This window comes from Rhinatrema bivittatum, chromosome 4 (assembly GCF_901001135.1).
Source record: "Rhinatrema bivittatum chromosome 4, aRhiBiv1.1, whole genome shotgun sequence".
NCBI lineage: Eukaryota > Metazoa > Chordata > Amphibia > Gymnophiona > Rhinatrematidae > Rhinatrema > Rhinatrema bivittatum.
The window spans coordinates 186,469,838-186,485,188 of NC_042618.1; the positions used below are offsets into that span (position 1 = coordinate 186,469,838).

Sequence of the window (15,351 nt, forward strand, 5' to 3'; positions counted from 1 at the left end):
GTTACATTGGCTAAAAGATCGGGGAACCCAGAATTACAGAGTGTTACTTATTAAACAAACTGAAACCTTTCTCCTGCTATCTATCTCTTCTTTCCTCCATTCCACCCCTTCAGAGAATCTCCTTTCTTAACTTCCTCCCCTCCGATGGACCTCCCCTCTAGCTCATCTCTCTATAGCCTATCCCATCTCTCAACCCCTCCAGTCCTTTTTGCATTAGTGAGTGAATTGTCACTCACCCCAAGCCCTTCTTATAACCCCCAAATAACCCTCTCATTTCCTCTTCACTCTCATCCCCTCCAGCCTTTTTCTCATATCCCCTTAACTCCTCTCTTACACCCTCCAGTTAATCTTCTTTCATTCCCTCTTCTCTCCCCTTCCTCAGGCAGTCCCTCTCCAGGTGATCCTACTCTCAAACCCCTCCTATATCTGATCCCTCCTTTCAAACAGCCCTTTCTCCAAATATTCCTCTGGCCAGGGTCAATGGCAACATTTTCCTCTGAGCCCTGGTCCGAATATGGATGACAGCTGATGGGAAGAGGGGACAGACTGATGGCAGGGGCAGCATTTTTCTTTTGGGTGGGTGTAGTGGTGGGTGAGAAGGGAGGAACGGTGGCAATTTCCATCTCCCATACATACTTGGCCCTCCCTTCCCCTCATGGCAGGTCCAAAGGTTGATGGTGATCTGCAAGCAGCACCAGTATTAATAATAAAAGTCAGCGCACGCTCACAGACCCTGAAGCGGCCCCAGCCTCTCCACGCTCAGGGCTTTCTGTTACCCTAGAAATTCATGTGAGAGCAGGGCTGCTGCAGGGGCTGTGAGTGCATGCTGGCTCACAGGCTGCATGCTGTATTCCACTATTAATGCTGCTGCTGTTGCTGCTGTGGCCTGAAATGTGCTGCCTTTGAGGCACTTGTGACCCCAGCTGAAGGTTTTGTGACCCTTTTTGGGGTCTCAGCCCACAGTTTGGGAAACCCTACTGTAATTGATGCTTATTTAGTATATTGTAAAGTGTGGATGGGATTGACTAGAATGTTTACTTAACGCAGGGATCTTCAACCTTTAATCTTTGACATGCGAGTTGTATTTGCCTTCAAAGTACTTAAGAAACACATTGCCTGGAGGAGATGTTGTAAATGTTCATTTTGCATTGAATAAAAAGTTTGTTGAAACTAAAAACAGAACCATATTTTGTTTGTCTTTGCCCAAAGTATTTCAAGAGCCTCAATGCCTTCATGAATATTAATACACATACTATACATACATACTATACATATATATACACATACACACATACATACTATACATATATATACACATACACACAAACAGCCCTACCACTCTTTTCCCCACAGCCCTGGCCATCACAGCTTCTGTCCTCTTCCCTTCACCTGTCTGCCTCCCTACCTCCAGTTCTCTTCCTTCCCAGCCCCTTTCCCCCTTTCCCCCACAACCCCAACACTCACAACACTAGATTCTGTACCTTCCCCAAGAAAGATCTGTAGTTTCTCAACTCCCTTTAAAGTAAAATATATATATTTTCCCCTCTCTCCCTATACTGGCCTCCACTCCCTCACTGTCCTGACCTAGCTGACTTATTGCTGTAAGCAGCTGTTCTTCCCAGTGGTAGCAAAAATATTCCCAGGCAGGCTAGCAATCTATGAAGCACATGTTGCTGGGCAAACAGGTACTACAGATGGGAGTCCCGTTGAATTGCATCTCCTAGACAGCAAGGTAGGGTGTGTTTAACAGGAGGGTGAAATTGGAGGTGCAGCTGCTGTTGTAAGGTAATGGTCTCTTTTTCTGCAGGGGTTAAAAGTGAAGGGCTTAACGGAGCTCCTTACTTAATATATTGATTGTGCATTTTTTTCAGTACATTCATGTGTTAGAGAACATAGCTTCCAACTACCACCAGGTGGCAGTATTTAGTTTATTATAGAAACAGGAACTATTGTCAGGCATATTTTTTTTTTTTTAATATTTGCAAAATATGGGCCTGGTTCATGAACAGTTTTCTCCCATTTTGTGTTTTGAAGAAAAGGAAATAAATTTATAAATTAGGCCATGTGCAAGCAATTTTCAAAACTTCATTTGTACTTAAAGCAGTGTTTCTCAACCGTTTTGATTTCTTAGCGAAACTACCTCCGAGGAATCAGAAAACCCTCCTGCACACGGAGACTAAAAACATTGTTGTAATAACTAAATAGGTTTTCTAAGATGTCCACCCTCTCCAGGGGGTCACAAAAGAAAACCCCTTTTCTCTACCAAGTTTTTAAATTAAATAGGGCCCAGGACTCACTTGGGTTAGTCTCCTGGAGATAGGAAGGGGAAACAGGAGCCAATTTATGTTGTTAGACAAAACAAAATTGTTTCACTTAAATGTTTATTTAAAATATAAATTAAAATAAACACACTAACCAGCTAACAAGATATATTTCTTAATATTAAATAAGACAGTTATAATCTATGAATATGTTCAACATGCAATTACAAAGAAAAACATTTTAGTTTTACAGAGCTTTTCAACCAGAGGAATGTTTTATTTTCTAATCACCAGAATTTTTATATCTATAACAATCAGATAAGTATCTTTCCCTTGGATTACCCCCTTAAAGTATTTAAAATTTATACTCCCATGTGTTCAGTTAGTGCATATCCACTTATATTTATTCTTGAAAAAAAAAATCTTTCTTTCATTGGGCGCCAATCCCAGTTGTCTTTCGTGTCCTTTTTCAGTCTTCTGTATTGTTTTTTTTTTTGTTTTTTTTACCTATTAACCTAACTTAAACAACAATAGTGGGGAAAAGAAACTGACTGCACTCTCGCGCCCATCTTCCACAAACTAGCCAAATCAGTGTCTTGCTAAGATTTTGAGGATCCTAAATTTTTTGTGAAACTTACTAGGTGTTAAATAAAATTAAAGTGTCCCTATCTGAGTCCCAAAATTTAATATCAACCCATTTTATTTATTTATTTAATTACATTACAGACTTGGGTCAAAATTATTTTATTTTATTTTTTACTACTCCCTTTTTATTTTAGATCCTCTTCTTTATTATTTCTCATGCTTCTGCTTCTCCCTTTCTCTGAGATAGTTCTCTCACTGCTGCTGCTTCTGTCACTGACAGACTTGCTTATGAGAATTCCAGTGGCTACTGAGAGATCTTCCTGCTTACAGAAATGGGATCTTCTACACTGACAGCTCTAGGACTTTTGTTATTTTTCAAGGGAAAATGCTTCCTTCCAACTTCCCTGACCTGAGCCTTAACCAAATCTCTCTGTCAGTATTCCACAGACATATATATATATATATATACCGTATTTTTTGCTCCATAAGACGCACCTGACCATAAGACACACCTAGGATTCAGAGGGGGAAAATAAAAAAAAAAAAAATTTGTGCTAAACCGGCTCTGCGTCTGTGCGTCTTATGGAGCAAATTAGGGGAGTGCATAGCTTTTTTTTTTCGGGTCTGGGGAGGGCCATTTTGGTCCACTCCCCAGATCAGAAAACTTTTCTTTCTCTGGGAACCCCATCCCAACCCTTTAAATTAACTAACAACCCCCACCCTCCTGACCCACCTCCAAGACCTGCCAAACGTCCCTGGTGGTCCAGCGGGGGTCCAGGAGCGGTCCGGGAATGAACTCCTCGGCTTTGGCTGCCAGTAAACAAAATGGCGCCGACGGCCCTTTGCCCTCTCCATGTCACTGAGACCGACCAATAGCAGCGGTCGGTCCCAGTGACATAGTCAGGGCAAAGGGCAGCCGACGGCCCTTTGCCCTTACTATGTCACAGGAACTACCGCTGCCATTGGTCGATCCCAGTGACAGTCAGGGGCAACAATGCATAATACTGTGTCAGCATCCTGAGCCGCCTCCTCACCTAAAATTCACATTCCCACCTCACCTCTCTCAACATTCACCACCTTTTTGCACCCTCCACCCCAAGAATTCTCTTACTTCTCTTCTCGACCGCTTTCAACGTTAACCTGCCTTCACGTCCCTTCCCACAAATCATTTTTGCCTCACTGGATTGCCAGGTGACTCCCTACTCTGCTATCAGCTGAGTTCCAAGTCCCTGCAGCACAGACCTCTAAAGCCTAGGGCCATGACTCGCCAAGAAAGCAGAGCATAGCAGAGAAGAGTCTTGTTCTCCAGGCAGCAGATGGGGGAGGAGAGGGGCTGGAACAGGAAGCAGAGGTTCTTTTCTGCCATTCACTCCTGCAATGCTGGCTCCCTGCTCTCACCCCTCCCTTTCAGTTGTCCTCATTGCTGTCTGGTTGCCATATGGATAGGAGGGGAGGGGCTGGAGCAACAAGCAGGAGATTTGAGGTATTACCCAATAACTTCAGTGCCTGAGCCTAGGGATGAGAATTTTGCTGGGACTGCCAGCACGACAGCACAGGAAGAACTTTTCCAAGGCACATCGGCTTGCCCCGGCACACTGGTCGAGAAGCACGTACTTAATGCCACGTACTTTGCACCAGTTCTCAATTTCCCTTTGGAAATAGCCTAGGGAAAAAGCTCCTGCAGAGATTTGTACCTGCTTTATCTGTAGGTGCTTTTTCCCTTCAAAAAATGTGCAGTTTTGAAAATACAAAACTACATGCATTTGCATGTCCTGCCCATTCTTTGCCCACTCAATGCAGGAAGAGAGTGGGCAATTTTCAAAAAGTACTTTTTTACAAGATAAATACACATTTACCTGTATAAATAAATGGCTTCTGAAAATTTCCTTCTCTCTGTCCTAAAATTAATGGTACTCAGAGTAAATGAGAAAATGAAGGTACATGTATCGTTCTTATTTATACTTACATTTTTCTCTGTGGAAGAAATTAACATGATTATTTGTATAAATATGTACAAATATAAATAGGATAAATTTTCCTATACATTTTAAGCCCCTATGAACTGTTCATGAAGAAAACACCTACAGACATAATGATTGCCAATATAAAAGTACTTTCAGGTGTTAGAAATTTGTGTTACTCTTGTGACATTCTGGTCATTCTATGTGATACCACTGATAGTTTACAATAAGCTTGTTTCTTTGAACTCTATTCTGTCAAAAACTGTGAAACTTACAAATCTTTCTCTTCACCCAAATTAGAACAAGGAAAGTACATCATCTGTTGTTACCAACCTCAGCATTATCTTAGAGTCGGGGGAAAATTCAGATTTTAGCAAATTTGTGTCCAGGTAAGAATTTGTATATATAAAATACAATTTAAATCCACTGATAGATCTAAAACAATTCCTTGTTTTGTTTCTGCTTTCTATTTGTTTTCTTTTCCCCTAATACTGCAGCATTCATGTATATACTGTAACTTAATATATGGTAGTTGATTACTAGTGCTCAGGGGATCTAGATCTGTAACCACCTATTCCTCTTCATCCAGTCAGACCATTCCACACCAGTGGGGTTATGCATGCCAACCAGCAGATGGAGACAGAGATTAACAAGCTTGCTGATGTCCGACCTTGTATAGTTCCGTGTTGACACCAGCCTGCCAGTATTCCCTGTCTTCAGTTTAGGGTGGACAAGCATTCTCTGCCGTGGATTCAGGTCTAATAGGCTGATCAGGATAGAATCACGGAGCTCCTGAGGAGGCAGCCTAGCTGTCCCTTAGTTGAGGGGGTCCATCTGGCCATTGCAGTAGCTCTTGCTGATTGAGGTAAGGGCAGCTCCAGAGGTGATAGCAGAGTGCTCTCTACCTCTGTTGAGCAGGCCAGGACCCAGGAGACTTCCAGGCGGGTAAGGCTGAGATTTCTCATCCTTTTTTTTTTTTTTTTCTTCCTCTTCCTCCATGTGGGCTCCCTCCCTCAGTTGTGTGGCGCTCTGGTCCTGTGGGGCTCTTGGGGTGAAAGCCTGAGTTACCTTCCCTAGGTGAACATATCTTAAATCGTATTTTATTTCAAATAGGCAGCTCTTGAGGGGACAGCTTAGGCTTCCTCAGTAGAGCAGTGTTTGGATTGGAGGGGCTCACGGTGAACTGGATACCTTTTTTCCTCATCTTCCTTTCCTTTTTACATCACCCTTTCTCTGGCTGAACTGAAAAAAAAAATTGTCTGGCTGTTTAACGCTTTTAAGAAAAAAAAAAAAGACCTCAGACAATGGAAAATGTAACTGGGTGAGTTGAGGAAGATTTGATTGAGTCCTGATTGTGGTGGTGACTCATGGCGAGGCAAGAAAGAGGCCTGGCCACTTCTTTGGAGCACGAGAAAATACTTATTTGAGGCAGCTCAGCAATAAATTAATGGAAGCAGTTCAGCCGGGTTTTTTAATGGGAAATGGCAGCAGTAAAATGCTTATATGGGGATTGGGGACATTTCTGATTGGTAAAATAATTCAGGTAGTCGGTTTCTTACTGGAGGATAGAGCTCTGTGGTTGGACAACTGCTTTTCTGTTCCTGTGGGAAGTTGGTACGAAGTGGGACTGGTAGTCATGTTGGCCAAGCAGGAGAGAGTGCATGGGGTGAGTTCTGTCTTTCTCAGTCTCATGGTGGTGATCTGATTGGTGAAACCAGTCAGGTCTTTGGTCCCCTGTGGGCAGGCAGAGATCTGCGGCAGGGCAGCCATGTTCCAGATCCCACTAGAAGTAGGTTTGTGTTGGAAGTGGTGGCCATTTTATTAAGCAGGAGAATGTAAGGACTGAGGTCTTTCTTCTCAGTCCCATGGTGTGCTGTTCACTGTGTCCCTGCTTTGGAGGAAGTATGGCTGTTTCTTTCCGGAATATTTTAGAGTGGTCTGGTAAACAGCTGTTCTCTCTGTGCTAGAGGTCTGACATGTTCATTTAAGTCTTACCTGGAGGCTTGGCTCTGGTCCTGAGATCCATTTTGGAGTTTCTACAAGCTCAGTGGATGGGATTATAGTCTTTTTTTGTGTTGATGACTTCCTTGAGGATTTTTGCTGTCTGGGAGATGTGCGTTGAGGGACATGGTCCTTAGTGGCAAGATAGGTTCCTGTGAGCGCTCATGTTATAACTGATGGATGTTTGGCTACAGCCAGGTGAGTTGGGGCCTCTGCCTTACATCTTAGTTTTCCGGTCTCTATGCTTTTTTTTGACTCTTACATTGGCTTGGACAGAAGTGGCTGCAGCTTCAGCAATGGTTGCCATATTGGCAGGACTACTCTTCAGGAGTCCCAGGAGTGGAATTTGGATTCTGTGCTTAAGGAGGCCCTTGAGGCTATGGGCATAGCTCTTCTGGTCTCTGCAAGCTGTTATGCTGTAGCATGGTCTGGGTTACGTCTTGCGCAGACAGTTCCGGTGGCATTGGATGTAGATTCCTCTCAGTTAGCCTTAGGACTGGTATAGTTGCTGGGTGCTTGCTTCAATTTGCTTTGCCCCTCAGTGAGTGGGGTGGCATTCATGATCACTGCTTAAAGGCTTCTCTGGGTGCTCAGCTGGTTAGTGGACTCTAACTCTTAGACCTTTCTGGCAAAGCTATTCTTCTATTGGAGGCCTTTGTGTGGGTGGCTTGGCAAGGTCTGGGGGGCCTCTGCCAGGTCTTCCATGGGATAAGGCTAATGCTCCATCTCGGAATCCCACAGTTAGGGGCGGATTTTCAGAGCCCTGCTCGCGTAAATCCGCCCAAAACTGGGCGGATTTACGCGAGCAGGGCCCTGCGCGCCGGTAAGCCTATTTTACATAGGCCTACCGGCGCGCGCAGAGCCCCGGGACTCGCGTAAGTCCCGGGGTGTTCGGAGGGGGGCGTGTCGGGGGCGGGCCCGGTCGTCGCGGCGTTTCGGGGGCGTGTTGGCAGCGTTTTGGGGGCGGGTACGGGGGCGTGGCTACGGCCCGGGGCGGTCCGGGGGCGTGGCCACGCCCTCCGTACCCGCCCCCAGGTCGCGGCCCGGTGCGCAGGAGGCCCGCTGGCGCGCGGGGATTTACGTCTCCCTCCGGGAGGCGTAAATCCCCCGACAAAGGTAAGGGGGGGGTTTAGACAGGGCCGGGCGGGTGGGTTAGGTAGGGGAAGGGAGGGGAAGGTGAGGGGAGGGCAAAGGAAAGTTCCCTCCGAGGCTGCTCCGATTTCGGAGCGGCCTTGGAGGGAACGGGGTAGGCAGCGCGGCTCGGTGCGCGCCGGCTATACAAAATCAATAGCCTTGTGCGCGCCGATCCAGGGATTTTAGTGGATACGCGCGGCTCCGCGCGTATCTACTAAAATCAGGCGTACTTTTGCTTGAGTCTGATGCGCAAGCAAAAGTAGGCCTATTCGCGCTTTTTGAAAATCTACCCCTTAATGTTGGGTCTCCAGGAGACTCGGATAGGGACGGAGCTCTCCTGGCCGGAAGTTGGGCTCATTTCATAAGAACATAAGAAATTGCCATGCTGGGTCAGATCAAGGGTCCATCAAGCCCAGCATCCTGTTTCCAACAGAGGCCAAAACCAGGCCACAAGAACCTGGCAATTACCCAAACACTAAGAAGATCCCATGCTACTGATGCAATTAATAGCAGTGGCTATTCCCTAAGTAAACTTGATTAATAGTAGTTCATGGACTTCTTCTCCAAGAACTTATCCAAACCTTTTTTGAACCCAGCTACACTAACTGCATTAACCACATCCTCTGGCAACAAATTCCAGAGCTTTACTGTGCGTTGAGTGAAAAAGAATTTTCTCCGATTAGTCTTAAATTTCCAGATACAGAAAGGAGGTTAAAAACAGGTCTAAAGAACCCCATACTATGAGTGCTTGGAGGCTCTATCTCCAGTCCCGGACATGTGGCCCATTTTTTCTCAGTTTTCTTACACAGGTGAGATTAAGTTACTTTGGACCAGAGGGTCCTGAAAATGCTGTGCAATTCTCTCGATCTGGACTAGGGAGTGCTGGAAATGCTCTGCATGGCTTCTACCTTTTGTTCTGCACATGGTTCAGAAGAAGAGGCGATCTTTTGCCCTGTTTTGGACCTGAAACGAGCCTTCTTGAAGGTGGTTTGCTTCAGGATGGAAGCCTTGCAGTCGTTGATTATGGTGTTCAGAAAGGAGAGTTTATTATTTATTTATTTTAAAATCTTATATCCTGCTACCTCCTTTGGCATGTTCGACTCTGGTTACAAATACAGCATCCATAATATTAACTATACAGTACACACAAATTTACAACATAATCATAATCTAAACACAAATACTAAATAAAAATTCTAAAATCAGGCAGAGATGGATGAATTTTTAAATAAAAGTGTTTTCAAACTTTTACAAAATTTTTTTGTGAGCCTCCTGTCTTAATTCACTCGGAAGAGCATTCCATAGAATAGACACTGCGTAAGATATAGCTCTCTTCTGAATCATTCCTAATCTATGATCACGATTTGAGAGGATTTTTAACAGTACAGTTCCTTATGAATGCAGCCTCTGCTTTTTTGTGCTGCTACACAATTTTCAGAATATAAAATTTTATGCATTATAACTAATAGCTTAAAATGTGATTGACTTTTCACAGGCAATCTTTAATATCAGACTTACATGCTCATTATACTGTTTCCACTAATTACTCTGGCTGCCACATGCTGAACCAATTGAAGAGCCTGGAAAAATTGCTCTGGCAATCCCACCCAAAGTGCCTGAAACAATTTCTCTGGCAATCCCACCCAAGTGCTATTGCAATAATCTAGCTGACCTAATACAAGACTTTGTAACACAGATCTAAATAAATCCTGAGGTAATATATCCTTTAAAGGTTTTAGTGTTTTCAGTTTGATAAAAGCTGATTTCACAACCTGTTTCACATGCGGTTGGAGGGTGAGTTTTGAGTCCATTAATAAACCAAAATTTCTTACTTCCAATTGAAATTTTAAATTATTGCCTTCATGGTTTACTTATTGATTTATTTACAGGATTTTATATACTTGCGTATCTATGGTAATGTTTTACCAATCCACGACAATTTTGTTTTTGCTATATTTATGGATAGTCCTTGCGACTCAAGCCAATTATTAATACTAATTAGACAGTTTGACAGAAAAGATAGATGGATGGTACCATCAATTTCATTTGGAACAAATGTTTGTAAATCATCCGTATAGCTGCAACATACAACTCCTAAGTTTCTTAAAAATTCTCCAATCTGTGTTAAATAAATATTAAATAGGACTGAGGAAAGGGATGAGCCCTGAGGCATCCTCGAACACAGAGTTCTCCATGTGGAACAATCATGCCCCAATTATACCCTCTGTTTTCTTCCCACCAAGAAGGGCTTGAACCATTTAAAAACTTGACCACCCATTTTAACTTCCTGCCATCTTACTAGCAATTTATTATGATTCACACTTCAAACACTGCAGATATATCTAGTTGTACTAATAACCCAGTTCTTTCTTTTTCAATGTGGCTATAGAGTTTGTCCATGAGGAAAAATAATAACAATTTAATATTATGTCCCTTTCTGAAACAGTAGCCAGCTTCATACAGTCTAGTACACCTTCAGATAGCAATTGATTTATAATTGTTCTAATGAAAGGGAACATTGATTCCTTTAAGGATCTCATATAACCAAATGGGCATGGATCATGTTGTGAAGTAATAGATTGCAGTTTACCTATCACATCTTCCATGTGTCAGATGTGAGCTCTTGGGCTGTGGCGTGGTTGACGCAGCCTAGCAAGCGAACCTACTAGGCCCATGCTGACAGCAGATGGACTTGCCCTACTAGGACTGGTTCTAGGCTTCACCTATACCAGCCACATTCCCTGCAAGTTGAGTTCTTAGGTTCCAGAAGCCAGCAGGGCTTAGGTAAGAGTCCTATATAGAGTGGTCAGGTGAAGTCAAATAGCAGGCAGAGGTCAGGGCTGGCAGCGAGCAAGTGATGTTGAGGTCCAGGCCAAAATCGGGGCATGCAGCGAGCAAGCGGTGCCAAGGTCAGGGCAGGCAGTGAGCAAGTGGTGTTGAGGTCTAGGCCAAGGTTGGGGCAGACAAGTAAGTAAGTGGTGTCGATGTCCAAGCTGGGGTCAAGGCAGGTGGCAGTCCAGAAACAGTAATCAATATCTGTGGCAGAGGTCAGAACCTGGAATCAGGCAGAGATGGATGGATAAGACAAATATGAGGGACTGGGGAATAGGACACAAACAAGGTAATGACAATGCAAGGTAACAAGGATGCAAGACAAGAAGGCAAGGCAGGCAGGGAAACAACAAGGCATGGTACTGAGACAATGAAGCAACACGCACTGCAGGAGAACCTGTTGCTGAGGCGCCGACTGGAAGCACAGCTAGGGTTTAAATCCAGAGGCCCACTCTGTCATCATCTGCCAGGGCTGTTGCTGTTTCTTGCCGTGGGGTCCTTATTGTTCAGTGTGCGCCATGCGTGCATGCATCTAGGGGATGCGAGGAGGCAAGATGGTGGTGTCCATGTCGTGCTGGCGTCGGGGTGAATGCAGTTGTTTGTGGGGCTGACTTGTGGCCAGTCTCTGGACTTGACGGAGGCTTATCTGCACATACTCTAAGGAGAAGCAGAATGGCAGTCCTTAGACATGGGTGACATCATCCAGTGGAGTCCGGCATGGAACTTTGTTCTCAAAGATTCTAGAGCTTTCAGCATGCTCTACTGAGCATGTGCAGCTATAGTCCCCTCCCTGTCTCTCAGGCAGAGTCCTCTAATCTTGCTTTTTCCGCGAAGCCATGTGGTCGCGGTTTCAGCTTTGCTCTCCTCACAGATAAGGCTGGGACAATTCTGGAGCATGCAATAGTTTAGGTTTAATTTGTTTTTTTTTCTCTCTCTTCTTAGTACTCCTCTTTTGGCCATGTGGTGGGCCTTGTGCACTATGCAGCCAACAGAGATTTTTCCTCTTAAATGAGGCTGCATCTGCAGCTTATTCCCTGTCCTCTCCTTAACTTGTCTGTTTTGCCTTTGTCAGGTGCCTCTTCAGGCTGGCAGTGTGCACTCCATTGTGGTCTGAGTAGGCCTCTGGCCTGGGGTCTTGCCTGAGTTCCTACCAAGGCAGGAGTTTCAGGAAATTCTGTCCAATCACTTGGCATTGTTGGAGGCTAGACCATGGAGAAATTCAGGACCAGATGTTCCTGTGGAGAGCAGAGCTCATTCTCTCCATATTCTGGGGAACTAGTCTTCTTGTCTGGTGCCCTGGATGATGTGGCCTCCCTTCCTGCATGTAAAAGCAATCTGGCAATGCATTTTCTTTGGCGAGAGGGTGAGCAGGAGCCTGGGTTATCATCTTTGGTGCCATGCTCAGAATTGGTTGCCCATGCACATGTGCTAGAGCATTTATGGCCTCCAGGAGCATGTCGATTGCCAGGGGCACCGCAGTTCCTATTGAATTCCCGGGGTACTGTTGAGGGCCATTGATGCCCTGGAGTTCCAGAGATACCATGGAGCACCATGGATCCCTTCAATGCCATGACACCATTGGGCACCATGGACCTGTCGATGTCCTGGGTCAAGGGCCATGGACGCCATCGTATACCAGTAGCGCCATCAATGCCATTGAGTGTCATGGAGGCCCCCTTTCGCAGGGAGTACCATTGATACCATCATGGAGGCCATTGTGCACCGTGGGCACCTTTGGGGCCAGTGATCGCCACAGGCACTATTAGACACCATGGGCGCCATTGATGTCACCAAGTGGCATGGGTGCTGTCGAGCACTGTGGCATGGTGGCTGTCAAATACCATGGGTGCCTTCAGGCACCACGGGCACCATTGATGCCATTGAGTGCCATGGGCCCTATCAAGTACCTTGGGTGCCACTGAAGCCATCAATACCATCTTGCACCATGGCAAGGTGGCCATCGAGCCATTGATGCCATGGATGCGATTGAGCGCTATGGGGGCAATCGAGCACTGTAGGCGCCATCGATGGATACTATCAAGCGTCATTGATGACTTCAGATTAAGTACTGTGGACACCAGCGAGCACTGTGAGTACTGTTCAGCAGTGTCTGCTGTCCAGAAGCGCCATTGATGGGTATGGTGTCACTGCTGCCATTGAGTGCCAGGGACACGTTTGTTGCCTTCTGTGCCATGGGGCAACATGGATTCCATTGAGTGTCCTGTGCCATCGAGTCCATGGATGCCAACAAGCAACATGGAGGCCCTCGTGTATAGTTTCACTTTGTGCCACTCCTACTCATCTGTGTCGAGTTGGGTGGCACTCGACCTCAGAGGGGAGGTTTTTCCTCTCTCTTTCTTCTCTGGCATGTTTGCCTTTCGACAGTTCACCCTATCTAGAGCGACTTGGGTTGGGGGTGGAGGATCACGCGAAAGTGGCTCCCTCCTATATTGCAGTCAGTAATGAGTTCTTTTCTGCTCTTTCAGAGGTGACTCTGTCAGTAGATGTGTTCATTGGCAGATATGCAGTTCTTATTTATGTGAATGTTTCTGCTGGTGTGCCACAATGTTATTAGGTGGAACACCGGGTTACTTTGAGCCATAGGTTGGTACCTAGGCTTGATTGGTGGGCAGTCTGCTTTGCTGATCATACTGTTCCTCCCCTGGTACCCTTAGCATTCCCAGATTGGTGAGGAAGTTCTCTTCCACAGGGGCTGCCTCATGTAGCATTCCTGTACTTGCTCTCAGCAGAGAGGTTTAGGGACTTCTTTCTCAGGTTATTCTCCTCCTGCTGAAGTCTAGTACTCTCTCAGGATCTTTACTGAGGGGCGATGGACCCTGTGGGCTGTATCTGCCTCAGTGGCAACTCCCTGCTGGGATTGGCAGGGGGGTTTGTATGTTTGCAAAGTCTTCCATATGTATTTTTTTACAGCCTGGAGGAACACTGAGATGAGAGGATCACCTTGCTGGTGGCTGAAAGGAATCAGTAAGTTTTTGCTTGGGACATTGTCTTTTTTAAAAGTATTGGGGTAAAGTTAACTATTTGGGAATATTATTTAGTGTGTTTGTGTTTGGGAATATTATTTAGTGTGTTTGTGTGTTTGTGCCTTTAATAGTCAGAAAGGCAGTGAATAAACAAGCTAGACTGTTTGTATTTTTAAATAGTCAGTCAATAAGGTAGCAGTAGGTAGTGTGTTTATTTTTAAACGTCTGCAGAACTGAGTGTTCTCCAGACTTTTAAAGAACTGAGTGTTTGTATAATACTAACTGAGTGTTTGTATTGGAACCCCCCCCACACAAAAAAAAACAAACAAAAACAACCCAAAAAGTAGCCAGAAGCTAGAAATAAGCTAGGTGCAGTGTATACCTAAGTAAAAAAGTTGAATAGTTCAGCCCAGTTACTCACCTTGGAAAGGTGTTGAGGTAGTGTGATTGGGTTTGAATAGGGAGCAACATTTGTTAATCAAGAGAGCAGTGAGTCACTCAGGCTGACTAACTGAAGTTAGACTGTTTGTATTTCCCAACCCTCCCACCCCTCGCCCACCCACCCCTAGCTCATCCCTTAATTTTTAGGCAGGTGCCACTTTCACACAAAAAACCCCCCAAAAACTCAACAAAAACTTTATTGAGAATTCGATCAGACCCCGGTAGGCCACTACCAGACACATAGTGAATTCACTAATACATTTAAAGGACGTTAGACACATTCCTACTCCCATAGCAACCTAAAACTTAACTAGGAACTGATCAAAATTGAGATGAAGGCAGCAGTCCAGCAGCAAGAAGGGGGCTTCCCAGTCTTTTGCATAGAGTGTCTCATGTATGATTTTTTACCCACCGGTGAGAAGTTGTACATGTGCATGCGATGCAAAGAGCTCCTGGCTCTCAGAGAACGAGTCCGATCTCTGGAGGCTAGAGTGGCAGACCTGGAGGAGCTGAGGCAGACAGAGAGGTATATAGATGAGACCTTCAGGGACATAGTAGTCAAGTCCCAATTTCAGACTGGCAGCCCTGGTGCTGCCTTGGAGGAAGAAGGTCTCATGATGGGAGAGCACCAACCAGATGCAGCAGGAAAGGATCCTGTAGCAAGGACCTGCTCTCCAGGTGATGCATTGTCCTTTCGCACTGAGGATATCTCCCCAAGGCCTACTGCCCAGGAGGGAAGGGTTAGGTCGGCCGTCATAGTTGGTGATTCTATTATTAGGAATATAGATAGCTGGGTGGCTGGTAGGCGTGAGGATCGCCTGGTAACATGCCTACCTAGTGCAAAGGTGGCGGACCTCATGCGTCACCTAGATAGGATTTTAGACAGTGCTGGGGAGGAGCCGGCTGTCGTGGTACATGTGGGCACCAACGACATAGGAAAATGTGGGAGGGAGGTTCTGGAAGCCAAATTTAGGCTCTTAGGTAGAAAGCTTAAATCCAGAACCTCCAGGGTAGCATTCTCTGAAATGCTCCCTGTTCCATGCGCAGGTCACCAGAGGCAGGCAGAGCCCCGGAGTCTCAATGCGTGGATGAGACAATGGTGCAAGGAAGAGGGATTTAGTTTTGTTAGGAACTGGGGAACCTTTTGGGGAA

General features: G+C 45.4%; 1 protein-coding gene across 1 annotated transcript in view; it reads left to right on the forward strand.

Moving 5' to 3' along the window:
• Positions 1-15,351, forward strand: part of CENPP (centromere protein P) — a 685,914-nt gene that overhangs the window by 39,575 nt on the left and 630,988 nt on the right. The window contains exon 5 of the mRNA XM_029599391.1: positions 5,108-5,196. Coding sequence (XP_029455251.1) covers positions 5,108-5,196 — 89 coding nt within the window. The remainder of the gene's footprint in view (positions 1-5,107; positions 5,197-15,351) is intronic.